General features: G+C 48.0%; 2 protein-coding genes across 2 annotated transcripts in view; one reads left to right on the top strand and one right to left on the bottom strand.

Annotated features, from left to right (window-relative positions):
• The window catches only part of lsm3 (LSM3 homolog, U6 small nuclear RNA and mRNA degradation associated), a 40,934-nt gene extending 25,675 nt beyond the window's left edge, over positions 1-15,259 (bottom strand). The window contains exon 1 of the mRNA XM_052017478.1: positions 15,025-15,259. Coding sequence (XP_051873438.1) covers positions 15,025-15,045 — 21 coding nt within the window. The 5' untranslated portion in view covers positions 15,046-15,259. The remainder of the gene's footprint in view (positions 1-15,024) is intronic.
• Positions 15,260-15,357: 98 nt separating this feature from the next.
• The window catches only part of xpc (xeroderma pigmentosum, complementation group C), a 28,230-nt gene continuing 24,838 nt past the window's right edge, over positions 15,358-18,749 (top strand). The window contains exon 1 of the mRNA XM_052017444.1: positions 15,358-15,650. Within this exon, the coding sequence (XP_051873404.1) occupies positions 15,527-15,650 (124 nt within the window). The 5' untranslated portion in view covers positions 15,358-15,526. The remainder of the gene's footprint in view (positions 15,651-18,749) is intronic.

The raw sequence follows: 18,749 nt of genomic DNA, 5'->3' as shown, positions 1-18,749 counted from the left end.
CTTCATTAGCCAGAGGATTGAGTTCAAGAGCCAAGAAGTAACGTTGCAGCTCTACAAGAGTCTGGTTAGACCACACTTGGAATATTGTGTTCAGTTCTGGTCACCACATCATAGGAAGGATGTGGAAGCTTTGGAGAGGGTGTAGAGGAGATTTACAAGGAGGCTACCTGGGCTGGAGAGCATGTCTTATGAGGAGAGGTTGAGAGAGTTAGGGCCTTTCTCTTTGGAGTGATGGAGGATGGAGAGGAGACTTGATAGAGGTACACAAGATTATGAGAGGCATAGATATTGGACAGCCAGCATCTTTTCCCCAGGGTGGCAATGGCCAATACTAGAGGTCACCCATTTAAGGTGCGTGGAGAAAAGTTCAAGCAAGATGTCAGGTTTTTTTTTACACAGAGAGTGGTGGGTGCCTGGAAATCACTGCTAGGGGTGCTGGCAGGATCATATGATAGGGTAATTTAAGAGACTATTAGGCACATGGATGAAAGAAAAATAGAGGGTTATGGGAGGTGAAGTAGAGAGGGGGATAAGGTTTATATAGGTCAGCACAACATCATCCCACTTTAAGTAACCCCCACACCCACAACATTGTGGGCCGAAGGGTCCGTGCTGCGCTGTACTGTTCTATGTAAAGTATACTACTTGAAACAAGTAGAGCTGGAACACCAATTAAATAGAAGAACAAACGAGGTGTTGAAACACTCAAAAGGGCCACATGCTGAAATGTGACATTTGTCACAGAATTCTAGACAACCCATAAAAGGTTCCTTTCATGGAGCAGCTTTGTCTGCCAAGAAGTAAACAAGGATGACAAGGAATGGCTCAATCTGCAGAAGAGAAGATGGCGCTAGTAATGAATGAAACATAGAATGTATTTTTGGGGTATGATGGCTCAGAAAACTGGTTGCTTTGGATCCAATTTACTTAACAAATCCATTGTGACTATAACCAATATTCCCTGTACCAGTTGGTTGGTTGCGGTTACAAACAATTCTCGAGTTAGCTTAAACTAAATACTAATGGGTAAATTCATAATATTTTTACCATAGAAAACATTCATATACCTGAAAAGGTGGGGGAACCAAGTGTCCAATGACAGTTAATTATTAACTATAGACTAACATCAGTTATCAGGAAACTGCTGGAATATACTGTTAAAAGACATTCAGAAAATCTTATGATTAGGCAGAGTCAACATGTTTTTTTGAAAGGGAAATAGCATTAGATAAACTCAAGCTTTTTTCCGAGGATATATACCAGCAGGGTAGTTAAGAGATTTTCAGAAGACATTTGATAAGATACCATACAAAAGGTTGTTAAGTGAAATAACGGTTCACAGGTTTAGGAGTAATGTGTGTGGCTAGATGACTAGTTAGAAACCAAAGCAAGAGTAAACAAAATGTGGTCTTTTTCAAGTTGGCAGGCTGGTACTAGTGCCACAAGGATCTAGTACCAGGCAGTCAGTTCTTTACAACCTACATTAATAACCACCTGGATGAAAAGGGAGTGCAACATGTCCAGGTTTGCCTACAATGCAAAGCAGAGGGAAAGTATACTTTCCAGGAAGCTGCAAAGGGACTTCGATTTGGCGAGGAGATGGCATGCAAAATATAACGTCAGAAAATGAGGGGTTATTAATTTTGGTAGGTATAGAAAAAAAATTGTGAAACAGTAAACGATCCAATGTTAGTATGCAGTGACATCTTGTGTGCTGGTTCATGAAAAGCAGAGTGTAACATGAGATGGCAGCAAACTGAAAGCAACTGGGGCATGTTGGCTTAATTGCAAGGGTGTTGCTGCACAAGTCTTGCTGCATCATGAAATGTGGATTCATGATAGTGATTCCCTCAGATAAGGGAGGAGTGTGCTATAAGGAAAGATGAGTAAGATTGGCCTTACAGAGTTTAACAGAATCAGGGGTAATTTTATTAAAACATACAAGATGTCATGGTAGGGCTTGTGTGTTCTATGTGTATCGGTGAGAAAAGATGTTTTCATTTGTGGACAAACTGAAAAACATACAACAGTCATGGTAGGAAAACTAAAGATCATTGTCAAAAAGAAAACCCGATCACACGTGAAAAAACACTTGGATTTATTAGTCAAACTCTGTCAGCTAATCTGATGGAGATTTTTTTTTAAAGAATCAGTGAAGATAGTAATATTGATATATATGGGCTTCCAAAAGACCGTTGAAAAAGTACCAATAAAAAAAAACACACTCATTTAATAAACAGAAGCTAAGGTATAAGCAAAACAGGGCAGTAACTTAAGAAATATTTAGTTATGGGATCGATGATTTACTGAGTGGAGAAGTGTATGCAATGGTGTCTCCATGTTCTTCCTGTACATAACTAACTCAGATGGGTGAAGGGAGCACATCTTTGAGGAGCTATGATGCAAAACTTGGTAATGTAATAAACAGTGGGGAGGATAACAAGATTCAAAGACATCCAGTGCAAAACTGCAGACTCATGACAAATGCAATTTAATGCAGAAAGTTGTGAAGTAATGTTCTTTGGGAGATGACATTGTAAAACAGTATAATCTAACTGATGCAGTACTGAAGGACAGCAAGAGTGGAGGGACTGTGAGCATGGTTATTCATAAGTCCTTGAAGGTGACAGGTGGCAAAATCCATAGAACCATAGAATACAGGCCCTTCGGCCCACCATGTTGTGCCGACCTTCAAACCACACCTAAGACTATCTAACCCCTTCCTCCCACATATCCCTCTATCTTAAATTCCTCCATATGCTTATCTAACAATCCCTTGAACTTGACCAACGTATCAGCCTCCACCACTGCCCCACGCAGCGCATTCCATGCACCAACCACTCTCTGGGTCAAAAACCTCCCTCTCTGACATCTCCCTTGAACTTCCCACCCATTACCTTAAAGCCATGTCCTCTTGTTTTGAGCATTGGTGCCCTGGGAAAGAGGCGCTGGCTGTCCACTCTACCTATTCCTCTTAATATTTTGTATACCTCTGTCATGTCTCCCCTCATCCTCCTCCTCTCCAATGAGAACAGCCCTAGCTCCTTTAGTCTCTCCTCATAATCCATACTCTCTAATCCAGGCAGCATCCTGGTAAATCTCCTCTGCACCCTTTCCAACGCCTCCACATCCTTCCTATAATGAGGCGACCAGAACTGGACACAGTACTCCAAGTGTGACCTAACCAGAGTTTTGTAAAGCTGCATCATTACTTCACGGCTCTCAAACTTGATCCCACGACTTATGAAAGCTAACATCCCATAAGCTTTCTTAACTACCCTATCTACCTGTGAGGCAACCTTCAGTGGATATGAGCCCCCAGATCCCTCTGCTCCTCTACACTGCCCAGAATCCTGCCATTTACCTTGTATTCCGCCTTGGAGTTTGTCCTTCCAAGGTGTACTACCTCACACTTCTCTGGATTGAACTCCATCTGCCACTTGTCAGCCCAGCTCTGCATCCTATCAATATCCCTCTGTAAGCTTCTACAGCCCTCCACACTATCCACAACACCACCGATTTTTGTGTCATCTGCAAACTTGCTAACCCACCCTTCCACCCCCTCATCTAAGTCATTAATAAATGTCACAAAAAGTAGAGGTCCCAGAACCGATCCCTGTGGGACATGACTAGTCACAGCCCTCGAATCCGAATGCACTCCCTCCACCACAAACCTCTGCTTTCTACAGGCAAGTCAATTCTGAATCCACACTGCCAAGCCTCCCTGGATCCCTTGGCCTTCTGAAGAAGCCTACCATGCGGAACCTTATCAAACGCCTTACTAAAATCCATGTAGACCACATCCACTGCTCTACCCTCATCAATCTTCCTGTTCACCTCCTCAAAGAACCCTATCAGGCTTGTGAGGCAAGATCTTCCCCTCACAAAGCCATGGTGGCTGTCCCTAATCAGTCCATGATTCTCTAAATGCTCATAGATCCTATCTCTTAGAATCCTGATTTAATTGAGATGTCCAACATTGTTGGAAGTAGATGCAGAGAAAGTGTTTCCAGTATCAGGATATTCAGTGTTTCATGCATAAAGGATTAAGATAATTTACCCAAATCCCAGTTTTTGGTACCTTGTTGGGGACCTAATTTATCCCCATTAAGAAAGCATTCGGGATATTTTATCATTTTCTTGTGAATTTAAAGGTCTATTCATGTTGCTGCAGAAACAAAAAAGTATATTTCTTTTGTTAGGTACTTCAGCAACCAGAGATATTTAACTAAGAAATAAGCAAGAGAAATCCATTCCACCCGTCTCGCCTGCTCTGCCTTGGAGATGGCAGATCTTTTACATCAGTTCCACATTCCAGAGCAAACCACATATCCCTCAATTGCCATAACACCCAAAACCCTATCAATCTGTCTTGAATATAGAGTGATTTGTCTCCACAACTCTCTTGGGAAAGAATTCACCACTCTCTGGGTGAAGAAATTTCTCTTAATCTCAGTGCTGAATGGTTGACCCCTTACCTTAATACTGCCACCCTGGTTCCAGACACCCCAACCAGGGAAACAGCATCTGGTATCTACTCTGCCAAACCCTGTAGGAATTTTGTATGTTTCAATTAAATCACTTATTCTTCTAAGCTCTAAAATGTATTGGTCCAACCTACTTAACTTTTCCTCATTGGAGAAACCCACCAGCCAAAGAATCTGGCTAAAGAATTATAAAAATTATGATTTTCTCCCCACCCCACCCCCATATACATTTTTTTCCAGATTGTAACAATCCACCCAAATGTGAGATTGAAACAATTCACACAGGCATTTTTAAATATCAATTAGATATGTACTTAAAGAAAAGGTTTGCAGGGTCACAACAGCAAGCTGGGAACAGTAAATAATGGAATACTCTGTGAAGGAGGTAGCATGAGACACATTGAGATGAATGGCCTCCACCTTTGCTTTTCCATTCCACCTGGTGATAACTGACACGGATTTATTCAGGGTATATTATACCTTAACAACTTAACTGAATCCAAAGTAATATCATAGAATTATTACAGTACAGGTAGCAGCTATATGACCCAAGTTCATGAAGCTCTGTAGAACAATCCAGCCAGTTGCATTCCCTTTTGAAAGTCCTGATAGTCAGTTTCCATCACCCCTGCGAGCTGTTAGCTCCAGATCATCACCCCAGTGTGTAGAAACAAAGATTTTCCTTGCATCAATTCTTTGCCCTTTAGCTTCAATCTGTGTCCCCTGTCCATGAACCATCTATAAAAGGGAACACCTTCCCTCCGTAACTGACAGTACCTGGACTGCACCTTGCCCATTTCCACCTCTCACCCGCTCTCCTCCTGGACGCAGCCAGCTCCCCTGGTCCTTATTTTCTACCCACCTTCCACATTCAAGAGATTATCCTTTGAAACTCCCACAACCTTCAATGCAAGTCCACCACCAGACATCTCCCACTCCTCATTCAGGATTCCGAAGGGACTGTTCCCTTTGCAACTCCCTTGTCTGCTCCTTCACCTCCACCAACCACCCTCCTTCTCATGACGCTTTCCCATGCAACCCACATGAAGTGCTACACTTGTCCTTTCACTGTTTTCCTTCTCACCATCCAGGGAAAGTAGCAAATTCACCTGCACCTCTTCCCATCTAGTGTACTCCATTCAGTGCTCTCAATGTGGTCTCCTCTAACTTGGAGGAGCAAAATGGAGACTGGAGACCGCTTTGCAGAGCAGTGTTCACTCTGCAGGAGGGACCCTGAGCTTTAATTTGCCAGCCGTTTCTCCATCTCACTCTAACTCATCTGCAGCCTCCTGCACTGTTATAACCAGGCCAAGTTTGATGAACAGCACTCCATCTTCCTGGTCATTTTCTGTACTGAACATAAAATTTAACAACTTTAGGTTACTTGCTTTCTCTGCAGCAGAACTTACAGTTCCACTGTAGGTCCCTTTTAAACCTTTTCCCTCTCACCGTAAACCTATGCCCTCTTGATTCCCTTTCCCTGGGAAAAAGACTGTGTTCATTCACTCAATCTATACCCCTCACTTCTATAATGAGTGCCTCAGTCAACTACACTCCAAGGAATAAAGTCCTAGCCTGCCCAACCTTTTCCTATAACTCTGGCCCTTGAGTCCTGGCAACATTTCTGTAAACCTTCTTTGCACTCTTTTCAGCTTAATGATGTCTTTCCCATAACAGGGTAACCAAAACTGTACATAATACTCCAGGTGCAGCCTCCAGAGAGTGGTGCATATATGGAACAAGCTGCCAGAAGAAGTGACTAAGGCAGATACAATAACAATATTTAAAAGACACTTGGACAGGTACATGGATAGGAAACATTTAGAGGGACATGGACCAAACACACTCAAATGGGACTAATTTAGATGGGCATTTTAGTCAGCATGGATGAGTTGGGCTAAAGGGCCTGTTTCCATGCTGTATTATTCTTTGACTGTAGATTATCCATCTTCTATATTGGCTCAGTTTGTCTCCATTCATGAGCACAGGCTAAAGCTCTGCACTTCACAACTTTTGCATCCCTTTGTCCACCTTCTAACTACCCTCATTAACCTATCAGGTAACTTCATCCACAGCTTATCTGCTTGGCAACTCTGGCCTCACCCTATGAGAGATACTTCCTTTGTCCTATCCATTCTCCCCTCTCGGCAACTTAAGACTTAACTTGCTTTCTCTCTTTCCCAGAGAAGGGTCTTCAACCTGAAAAGGACTCTGTTTTTCTCTATTTGCAGCTGCTGTCTGACCTGCTGAGTACCTCCAAAATCTTATTTCTGTTTCAGCTTTCTAGCATCTGCAGTTTTTTGATTTTCACAGTTTCCTTCTAAACCAATGACTCTGTACATTACAGCCGATCTCCCATAAGTGCACTTTCCTCCACTAACTCCATCTCCCTTGATTTCCTTAATATCTAAAAATCTATTGATTTCTGTCTTGAATATGCTCAGAAACTGGTCCCTTCCAGCCCTCTTGGATAGAAAATTCCAGAGATTAACTGTTCTACAAGTGAAGAAACTTTTCCTTGCCTATCTCAAATGGCTGATCCCTTATTTTTGAGACCCATGGTTTTAGACACAATTTGCAGAAAGGAGAGAAAGGACTGCAGATGCTGGAATCGAGATGAAAAACACGATGATGCTGGAGGAATTCAGCAGGCCAAGAAGCATCCATGGAGAACAGCAGGCAGTCAACGTTTTAGGTCAGGACCCTTCTTCAGGACTGAAGAAAGGGGAAGCCTAATATATAGGAGGGAAAAGCAGAGCAGTGATAGGTGGACAAAAGAGGGGAGACGGGGTGGGCACAAGGTGGTGATAGGTAGATGCAGGTAAGAGATAGTGATAGGGAGGTGTGAGGGAGGAGGGGAGAGCAGATCCACTGGGGGATGGGTCAAAGGTAAGAAGAGAGAAAAAAAGGAGTAAGAGAGAGGCTGCAAAAGGGAAGAAGCATGGTTGTGGGTGGGGGGTAGGGAAGGGAGGTGGGGATTACTTAAAGAGGGAGATTCAATGTTCATGCCGTTAGACTGCAATGTTCCAAAATGGAAAAGGAGGTGTTGTTCCTCCAGTTTGTGCTTGGAATTCTCCTGGCAGTGCAGGAGGCCGAGGACTGACATATCTGTGATGGAGGGGGAGGGGGAGGTGAAGTGACTGTCAATGGTGATCTGCATCTCCCCATTGCCAGTCACTTCAACTCCCCCTCCCACACTATCACTGATATGTCAGTCCTCGGCCTCCTCCACCGCCAGTAGAATTCCAAGCACAAACTGGAGGAACAGCACCTCATTTTCCGTCTTGGGACCTTGCAGCCTAATGGCATGAACATTGAATTCTCCCACTTTAATTAACTCCCACACCCACCATGCCTCTTTTTCCTAGCCTCTCTCTTTTCTTCTACCCCCTTGTTTCTCCTTACTGTTAACCCATCCCCCAGCGGATCTGCTCTCCCCTCCTCCCCCGCACCTGCCCATCACCATCTCTTACCTGCATCTACCTATCACCACTTTGTGCCCACCCCACCTCCCCCTCTTTTGTCCACCTATCACTGCTCTGCTTTTCCCTCCTATATATTGGGCTTCCCCTTTTCCCATCTTCAGTCCTGAAGAAGGGTCCTGACCTGAAACGTTGGCCGCCTGCTTTTCTCCACGGATGCTGCCTGGCCTGCTGAGTTCCTCCAGCATCATATAATTTGCAGAAATATCAACTCCACATCTACCGTCAAACCCTTTTTGCTCATTTCAGCGAGGTCACCTCTTATTCTTCTAAGCACAAGGGTGGATGGATGTAGTCCATTTAATCTCTCCTCATATAACAGCTTGTTCATCCGGGACACAATCTAGAGAAACTTCAATACACTCCTTTATTGCAAGCATACACTTCCCTGGGCAGGGAAGTCAGACCTGTACACAGTATTTCAGATGTGATCTCACTGTGACTCCATATAACTGGATCAAGATGTCTCTTCTTGTACTTAAATCCTCCTGCTGTAAAAGACATGCCATGTGTCTTGATTACTTGCTGTATCTGCTTGTTAACTTATCAGTCATTTCTGTACAAGGGCATCCAAGCACCTCTGAACACCTCTGAACAACATTGTTGTTCAATCTCTTGCCATTTAAGAATACATTGCCTTTCTATTTGTTTTACAAAAGTGGAGGACCTGAGATCTTTCCACATTACAGTCCAACTGCCATGACCTTGCCCATTCACTCACTACGCCCAAATTTCCCAGAAGCTCTTCTCACAAAGTGCACTGCCACCTAGTTTTATATCATCTGCAAACTTGGATATATCGCACTAGCTGTCCCTCATTCAAATCACTGGATGTAGATTTTCAACATTCAGGGCCGCAGCTCCAAAACCTGCAGCACCTCATTTGCCAAAACCTCCCCAGTGGGAAGTCCCACTTATTGATACTCTCTTTTCTGCCCATTATCCAATCGTCAATCCACACCAGAACATTACCACCCATACTGTGTGCTTTCATCTGGCTTAACGACCTTGTGTGGCACCATATCAAAAAGGCTTCTGAAATTCCAAGCATACGACATCAACTGGTCCACCCTCACCTGTTCTGCTAATTACAATATCAAAAACATTCAGGTTTGTCAAACATGATTTCCCATTTATAAATCCATGTTGAATCTGACCAACCCTATTATTATCTGAGTGTCTTATTAGCACTTTCTTAATAATAGATTCCAGCCTTTTCAAAATGAGTATTGGCCCAACCTCTTCAACCTTTCTCCAAACACCTTCAATCCAAGAATCAGCCTAGTGAACCTTCCCCACACTGCCTCTGATACAAGCATATCCTCTCTGAACTATGGATACCAAAGCCATCTGCAGTACTGCAGCTGTGGTCTCACCAGCTTTTATATTAGATACTCTTTGCAATAAAGAGCAACATTCCATCGGCCTACCTAATTACTTGCTATACCTGCATCCAGCCCTTTGTTTCATGCCCCAGAATTGCTATGTACAATGTTTGTCTTACTTCCCTTTTCAATTCTTCCTTCCAAAGTGAATAACTCCCAATTTCCCACATTATATTCCATCTGTCAACTTCTTGCCCACTCACTCAGCCTTTCTATATCCCTTTGCACACCATGCCCTCCACACAACTTGCTGACAAACCTGCCTTTGTATCAGTGGCAAATCTGGCTACAGAACACCCTCTTTATCCAGGTCATTAATATAGGTTGCAAATAGTGAAGCCCCAGCATGATCCCTATGGCACCTCACTAGTTACCGATTACCAATCTGAAAATGATCCAATTATCCCAAACGTTTTCTGTTAGCTGACCAATCCCTAATGCATGCCAACTTTTTACCTCCAATCCCATACCCTCATACCTTGTGCAGTAACCTGTGCTATATCCTCAAAGAAATACAGCGAATATATCAAATATGATTTCCCTTTCATAAAATCATGTTGACTCTACTCAAATGTCTTATGATTTTCTAACTGCCTTGCTATTACGGTAGTGTAGCGGTTAGCATAACACCATTACAGCGCCAGCGACCTGGGTTCAATTCCGGCCACCGTCTGTAAGGAGTTTGTACGTTCTCCCTGTGTCTGCATGGGTTTCCTCCGGGTGCTCCGGTTTCCTCCCACATTTCAAAAAAAGACATACGGGTTAGGAAGTTGTGGGCATGTTATGTTGGCACTGGAAGCGTGGTGACACTTGCAGGCTGCCCCCAGAACACTCTACGCAAAAGATGCATTTCACTGTGTGTTTCGATGTACATGTGACTAATAAAGATATCTTATCTTAATAATGGATTCTTGTATTTCCCCAATGAGGCCAACTGGTCTGAAGCTCCCTGCTTTCAGTCTGTCTCCTTTCTTGAGTAGTGATATTATGTGGTTTTCCAGTTCTGGTCGCCTCATTATAGGAAGGATGTGGAAGCGTTGGAAAGGGTGCAGAGGAGATCTACCAGGATGCTGCCTGGATTAGAGAGTATGGATTATGAGGAGAGACTAAAGGAGCTAGGGCTTTACTCATTGGAGAGGAGGAGGATGAGGGGAGACATGATAGAGGTATACAAAATATTAAAAGGAATAGATAGACAGCCAGTGCCTCTTTCCCAGGGCACCAATGCTCAGTACAAGAGGGCATGGCTTTAAGGTAATTGGGGGGGAGTTCAAGGGAGATATCAGAGGGAGGTTTTTCACCCAGAGAGTGGTTGGCGCATGTAATGCACTGCCTGGGGTGGTGGTGGAGGCTGATACGTTGGTCAAATTCAAGAGATTGTTAGATAAGCATATGGAGGAACTTAAGATAGAGAGATATGTGGGAGGAAGGGGTTAGATAGTCTTAGGAGTGGCTTGAAGGTCGGCACAACATGGTGGGCCGAAGGGCCTGTATCGTGCTGTATTGTTCTATGATATTTCCAGAATCTAAGGAATCTTGGTAAGTTACAACCAACACATTATCTCTGAAACCACTTCCTTTAAGACCATAAAGATGCAAATTATCAGGTATTTGGGACATCAGCCTTTAGCCCCTTCATTTTGCCAATTACTTTTTTCTCGTAACAGAGATTATTTTAAGTTCCTGTCTTTGATTCTGTTTTGGAGGCCGATGTCCGAACGTCCTGCAAGGCGTCAGGCCCAACGGTGTACCTGGCTGGGTAATGAAAACCTGTACCAACCAACTGGCTGGAGTACTCAAGGACATCTTCAACCTCTCACTGCTGCAGTCGGAGGTTCCCACCTGCTTCAAAAAGGCAGTAATCATTCCAGTGCCAAAGAAGAGCAGGGTGAGCTGCCTCAACAACTGTCGCCTGGTAGCACTCACATCTACTGTGATGAAGTGGTTCAAGAGGTTGGTCAAGCCTAGAATTAACTCCTGCCTGAGAAAGGACCTGGACCCGCTGCAATTCGCCTACTGCCACAACAGGTCTACAGCAGACACAATCTCACTGGCTCTCCACTCTGCTTTGGAGCACCTAGACAGTGGCAAGACATACATCAGGCTACTGTTAATCGATTACAGTTCAGTGTTCAACACCATCAGTCCCTCAGTACCAATAACCAAGCTTCAAAACCTGGGCCTCTGTACCTCCCTCTGTAAATGGATCCTTGACTTCCTTATAGGGAGACCACAGTCAGTGCAGATCGGTAGTAACATCTCCTCCTCACTATCGACACAAGCATCTCAAGGATGTGTGCTTAGCCCACTGCTCTACCCTCTCTACACTCATGACTGTGTGACTAAGCACAGCTCAAATGCCATTTATAAATTCGCCAATGACACTACTGTTCTCGGTAGAATCTCAGATGGCAAGGAGGCGGCGTACAGGAGTGAGGTAGATCAGCTGGTTGAGTGGCGTTGCAACAATCACCTCGCACTCAACGTCAGCAAGACCAAGGAACTGACTGTGGAATTCAGGAAGGGGGAGTCGGGAGAACACACACCAGTCCTCACTGAGGGGTCAGCGGTGGAAAGGGTGAGCAGCTTCAAGTTCCTGGGCATCAACATCTCAAAGGATCTATCCTGGGCCCAACACATTGATGCAATCATGATGAAGGTATGCCAGTGGCTCTACTTCATTAGGAATTTGAGAAGATTTGGGATGTCACTAAAATCTCTCACAAATTTCTATAGATGTACGGTGGAGAGCATTCTGACTGGTTGCATCACAGTCTGGCATGGACCTTCCAATGCACAGGATCGCAAGAGACTGCAGAGGGTTACAGACTCAGCCAGCTCCATCACGGGCACAACCCTCCCCGCCATCAGGGTCATCTTGAAGAGGTGGTGCCTCAAGAAGGCGACATCCATCACTAAGGACCCTCACCATCTGCCCTCTTCTCGTTTCTACCATCAGGGAGGAGGTACAGGACCCTGAAGACCCACACTCAATGACTCAGGAACAGCTTCTTCCCCTCCACCACCAGATTTCTGAACGGTCCATGAACACTACCTCATTATTCCTTTTTTTTGCACCATTTAATTTTGTAACTTAGATAGTTCTATGTTTTTGCACTGTACTACTACTGCAAAACAACAAATTTCACATCATATGTCAGTGATAATAAATCTGATTCAATTATTATTGGAATAATTCAAGTGAAGCACCTCCCACAGAACAGCTCCCTACTTCCCCAGTGTCTGTGACAGTGCTCCGTGAATAGAAATATATTTCCCCACACTAATCTTCAAGCTGTACATTTAATTCACTTAATTCACCCCATACTCATTTAGCAATCTCCCTCTTTTTGTACCATGTCTCAAGCCCATCCTTGACATAGTGAAGCTCACAAACATACAAGAAATCTGATTGAGCTCTGAGGGGCAACAAACTGCTGGAAGAATTCAGCAGGTCAACCAGCATTTGTGGGAGGAAAGGGATTGTCGATATTTCAGATCAAACCTCTGCATCAAGACAGGAGATTTATGAGGAGATAGTGAAGAAAATGTTTGAAGGCAGCACAGTAGAGCTGGTTTACATGGACCAGTAAGGCTTTTGACAATATCCCACATGATAGGCTGGCCTAGAAGTTAGAGTACAAGGGATCCGAGGCTAATTGGCAAACTGAATCTAAACTTGACCAGGGGATATGAGGCAGAGGGCAGTTGTGACTGGAAGTCCGTTACAGGTGGTGTGCCACAGAGGGTGGTGCCGGCAGCTTTGTTGTTTGTAATGTTTGCCCACTCCCCCACTACCTTCCTCTCTCTATCTCACCTCACCCCCCTCCCAACACCCTACCCCCTCCCCCACTCCTCCCTCACGACCCCCTCCCTACCCTCACCCGTCACCCCTCCCCACTCCCTCCCCCTCTCTCTCCTCCCCACCCCCTCTCACTCCTCCCCACACCCACCCCTCCCTCCTCCCCCCTCTCCATCCTCCCCACCCCCTCTCACTCCTCCCCACACCCACCCCTCCCTCCTCCCCCCTCTCCATCCTCCCCACCCCCTCCTTCCCTCCTCCCTGCCCCTTCTCACCCCTCCCTCCCTCCCCCTCCTCACCCCTCCCTCCCTCTCTCCCTCCCTCCCCCTCTCCCCCCTCCCTCCCCCATACCCTCTCCCCTCCCTCCCTCACTCCCCCCTCCCTCCCCCCTCCCTCCCCCTCTCCCCTCCCTCCCTCACACACCCCTCCCTCACCCTCTCCCCTCCCTCCCTCACACACCCCCTCCCTCACCCTCTCCCCTCCCTCCCCCACCCTCTCCCCTCCCTCCCTCACTCCCCCCTCCCTCCCCCTCTCCCCTCCCTCTCCCCCCTCCCCTCCCTCCCTCTCCCCCCTCCCCCCCCCCTCACCCTCCCCCCTCCCTCCCCCCTCCCTCACCCTCCCCCCTCCCTCTCCCCTCCCTCCCTCACCCTCCCCCCTCACCCTCCCCCCCTCCCTCTCCCCTCCCTCCCTCACCCTCCCCCCCTCCCTCTCCCCTCCCTCCCTCTCCCCTCCCTCACCCTCCCCCCCTCCCTCTCCCCTCCCTCCCTCACCCTCCCCCCTCCCTCTCCCCTCCCTCCCTCACCCTCCCCCCTCCCTCTCCCCTCCCTCACCCTCCCCCCCTCCCTCTCCCCTCCCTCACCCTCCCCCCCTCCCTCTCCCCTCCCTCACCCTCCCCCCCTCCCTCTCCCCTCCCTCCCTCACCCTCCCCCCCCTCCCTCCCTCTCCCCTCCCCCCTCCCCCTCCCCTCTCCCCCTCCCCTCCCCCCCTCTCCCCTCCTCCCCCTCCCCTCCCCCCCTCTCCCCTCCCCCCCCCTCTCCCCTCCCCCCTCCCCTCCCTCCCTCTCCCCCTCTCTCCCCTCCCCCCCCTCTCTCCCCTCCCCCCTCCCCTCCCCCTCTCTCCCCTCCCTCCCCCTCTCCCTCCCCCTCCCTCCCCCTCCCTCCCCCTCCCTCCCCCTCTCTCCCCTCCCTCCCCCTCCCCCTCCCCCCCTCCCTCTCCCTCCCCCCCCCTCCCTCCCTCTCCCACTCCCCCCCCTCCCTCCCTCTCCCCCTCCCCCTCCCTCCCTCTCCCCCTCCCCCCCTCCCTCTCCCCCCCCCCCTCCCCCTCCCTCCCCCCCTCCCCCTCCCCCTCCCTCCCTCTCCCTCCCTCTCCCCCTCCCCCTCCCCCTCCCTCCCTCTCCCCCTCCCTCCCTCTCTCCCCCTCCCTCACCCCCTCCCTCCCTCTCCCCCCTCCCTCCCTCTCCCTCACCCCCTCCCTCCCTCTCCCCCTCCCTCTCCCCCTCCCTCTCCCTCCCTCTCCCCCTCCCTCTCCCTCCCTCTCCCCCTCCCTCTCCCTCCCTCTCCCCCTCCCTCCCCTCTCCCCCTCCCCTCCCCCCTCTCCCCCCCTCTCCTCCTCCCCCCCTCCTCCCCACCTCCCCCCTCCCCTCCCCTCCCTCCTCCCCACCTCCCCCCTCCCCTCCCTCCCTCCTCCCCACCTCCCCCCTCCCCTCCCTCCCTCCTCCCCACCTCCCCCCTCCCCTCCCCTCCCTCCCTCCTCCCCACCTCCCCCCTCCCCTCCCTCCCTCCTCCCCCTCCGCTCCACCTCCTCCCCTCCCTCCCTCCCTCCTTCCCACCTCTTCCCCTCCCTCCTCCCCACCTCCTCCCCCCCCCCACCTGCTCCGCTTCCTCCGCCATCTCCGGATTCGAATCCAGGGCCGACTCGCGCGGGACCCTCTCCGCGCATGCGCACACCCCGCCGGCCGCGCGGCCTCCGCCCTTTACCGTCGAATAAACCGGGAGCGGGTGACGGTGAGGGAGGGGGAGACCGGACACCGGGCACCGTGAGGGTGGGGGGGGGGGACGACCGTTCTTAATCCTCAGTGTTTAACCGCCCGGCCGGAGGAGCGCGGCGGCCCGGGCTGCCGGTCGGTCCTCCGCCGAGCGCGCCCCCCCGCGGCCGGGAGGGCGCCGCGGTTTGCACATGCGCAGAGCGGCGCCGCCCGGGGTTGCATGGAAGGGCTGCAGCACGTCTGTGGGAGCTGCAGCTTCCTGGGGCATTGCAGTTGTGTAACACGGGAGCTTATATAACTCAGCGCGAATAACTCCTTGCATAACGGGTCGGAAGAGTCTGCCATCCGTGCACTGCATCGCATCCAAAGTTGCATCAAGCCTAAAGATGGTCAAGAGGAAGACCGAGTCTGCAGCCCAAACTGACAGCAAAAGGGTGGGAGAGGAGAGCAGGACCAAACGGACCAAACAAGAGGGCAACAGGGCAAAACCTGCACAGCAACTGCACCCTGGTAACTACACTGAAAGTTGCATCTCGGTTATAAACTTTGCAGTGGATAGTTCACAAATGTTGCCTCTGGTCAAGTGCAATGCAGTTTGTTGCGTTCGGGTCCCTGAACAGTGATTGCATCGCAGTACTTTGGCTTTACCTATGAAGGGGCTGGAGGCTACTTGAGACTGTGAAGCAACTACTTGCTAAACAAAGTGCCGTCCACGTGCTCGTAGTCACTAGTGAAAGGTCCAAAACACAGCAAGTTTGTGCCCAGTAAGCTTGCACGAACAGTACTGTGATTATGTACAGATGATCTGTTTTGGGGGTGTTGGTTGTGGGATGAATGAGTCCAGCACATTTGGGGAAACTCCTGTTCTTCAGAGTAGAGCAGTGGAGTCTTTTACTTCCTGCTGCACAGAGATTGATGGAATTTTAGATAATAGATATTTAGGTTTTGTAATAGAAATCAGTGAGTTATTTATAGGTACCAACTTGTATGTGTAATATTGAGCATGGCATAATCAGGACATTGGAGGCGCAAGGAATGGGGACGTTAATCTGTATAAAGACTGGACAAGTCAAATCAGCGGGAATAAGGAGGAGGAGGAATTCGAAGGATGAGGGTGTTTGTGTGCTATCCAGGCAGATCATGCCATACGTAAGAACATCGAGGTAGTTAAAAGAAAACAGAATGCAGAATAAGGTGATAGTTACAGAGAAAGTGCAAGGGCAATGACAAGGCAGATTGGGAGATCATCTTTAGTGTATGAATCAACAACAGGTTGAGGAACCAACCAGGGAAAAGGCATTTTGCAGTGAGGAAGGGTGAATTAATAATCTTGTTGTTGAAGGGTCTTCAGGGAAACATGATAGAGCTTTACATTGAGTTTGAATAAATTGTAGTTCAATCCGGAACTAAGATCTTAAATCTAAACAAAGGAAACTACGAAGGAATGAACAGTGAGTTGGCTGTATTTGACTATAAAACTACACAAAAGGTACAGATATCTGCAGACAATAAAGGAGTACATGATTTGCAAAAAATATATTTATTCCTTTTAAGGCACAAAAATGTAATTAGAAAAGTGGGCAATCCACGGCTGAGTCGTGAAGTTAAAGATGGTATTAAATCTGAGGGAGAGGCTTATAATGTTGCCAGAAATAACAGTGGCCTGAGGACTGGGAACATTTTAAAACTCAGCAAAGGAGGACCAAGACATTGTCTTAAACAAAGGAAATAAAGAATATGAGAGTAAACTGGAAACGTGAAAACAGACTTTAAGAGCTTGTATAGGTGTGGAAAAATGAAAAGATCAACAAGGGCAGATGTAAGTCCCATCCAGGCTGGGACGGGAGAATTTATAATGAAGAGTAAAAAAAAAAGGCAGAGAAATTAAATGTCTATTTTGCATCTGTCATCACAGGAGAAGGCACATAAACCATCTAGGAATTCTAGAGAACCCACTGCAGTGAGGACAGAACCAAGATCGCTGGACTGAGAGGCAGCAGCACTACCAGCTGCACTATCACACTGCCCTCTCGGCCAATGTGCCATCCTAGACGTGGAATTAGGGCTAATAATCCAGCATGGATGGAGAATTAGTTAACAGACAGAAACCAAACTGGGAGTAAACGGGCTTGCTCAGGTTGGCAGGCTGTGGTTCGTGGGGTATCACAGGGACCAGTGCTTGCGACCCAGTTGTTCACAATCTAGATCAATGAGGGAACCACATGTTATATGTCCAATTGTGCTCACGATACAAAACTAGGTGGCATAGAGAGGAAGGGGTAGAGGGTGTTGGTGGGCAGTGTTTGGGTAATGTTGATGGGCAGGCATGGTAGTGTAGTGGTTAGCATAACGCTCTTACAGCGCCAGCGACCCAGGTTCAATTCCCGCTGCTGTCTGTAAGGAGTTTGTACGTTCTCCCCGTGTCTGCGTGGGTTTCCTCCGGGTGCTCCGGTTTCCTCCCACATTGCAAAGACGTACGGGTTAGGAAGTTGTGGGCATGCTATGTTGGTGCCGGAAGCGTGGCGACACTTGCGGGCTGCCCCCAGAACACTATATGCAAAAGATGCATTTCACTGTGTGTTTCGATGTACATGTGACTAATAAAGAAATCTTATCAAAGGGACTGGGTGTCCTTGTACACAAGTCACTAAGACCCAATATGCAGGTGCAGTAAGTGGTTAAGAAACAAGTGGTACATTTACACAAGGGTTTGATTACAGGAGGAAACACGTGTTATGTGGAGCCTTGGTGGGACTGCAGCTGGAGCCTTGTGTACAGTTGCGGTCTCCGTAGCTAAGGGAGAGAGTAACAAAGATTCACCAGACTGGTTTTGGTTTATTATTGTCACTTGTACCGAGGTACAGTGAAATGCTTGTCTTGCAAACTGATTGTACAGGTCAATTCATTACACAGTGCAGTTATATTGAGTTAGTACAGAGTGCATTGAGGTAGTACAGGTAAAAACAGTAACAGTACAGAGTAAAGTGTCACAGCTACAGAGAAAGTGCAGTGCAATAAGGTGCAAGGTCACAACAAGGTAGATCGTGAGGTTAGAGTCCATCTCATTGTATAAGGGAACCGCTCAATAGTTTTATCACCGTGGGGTAGAAGCTGTCCTTGAGCCTGGTGGTACGTGCCCTCAGGCTCCTGTATCTTCTACCCGATGGAAGAGGAGAGAAGAGAGAATGTCCCAGCTGGGTGGGGTCTTTGACTATGCTGGCTGCTTCACCAACACAGCGAGAGGTAAAGACAAGAGTCCAAGGAGGGGAGGCTGGTGTCCGTGATGTGCTGGGCTGTGTCCATAACTCTCTGCAGTTTGTTGTGGTCCTGGGCAGAGCAGTTGCTGTACCAAGCCGTGATACATCCAGATAGGATGATTTCTATGGTGCATTGGTAAAAGTTGGTAAGAGTCAAAGGGGACAAATTCCGAGGATGGTCAGTTTGCCAGATGAGGAGAGATGAAGTCAACTGGGAACATATTCTCTGGAGTTTAGAAGAATGAGAGGAGATCGCACTAACATTTACAAAATTCCTTTATGTCTCAACAAGCTGGATGTAGGGAGGCTGTTCCCACCAGCTGAGGTGCCTAGGGCCAGGGGTCACAGTCTC

Source organism: Pristis pectinata, chromosome 6 (assembly GCF_009764475.1).
Source record: "Pristis pectinata isolate sPriPec2 chromosome 6, sPriPec2.1.pri, whole genome shotgun sequence".
Lineage (NCBI taxonomy): Eukaryota > Metazoa > Chordata > Chondrichthyes > Rhinopristiformes > Pristidae > Pristis > Pristis pectinata.
The sequence above is the reverse complement of the archived record's forward strand: the minus strand, read 5'-3'. Positions and strand labels throughout refer to the sequence as shown.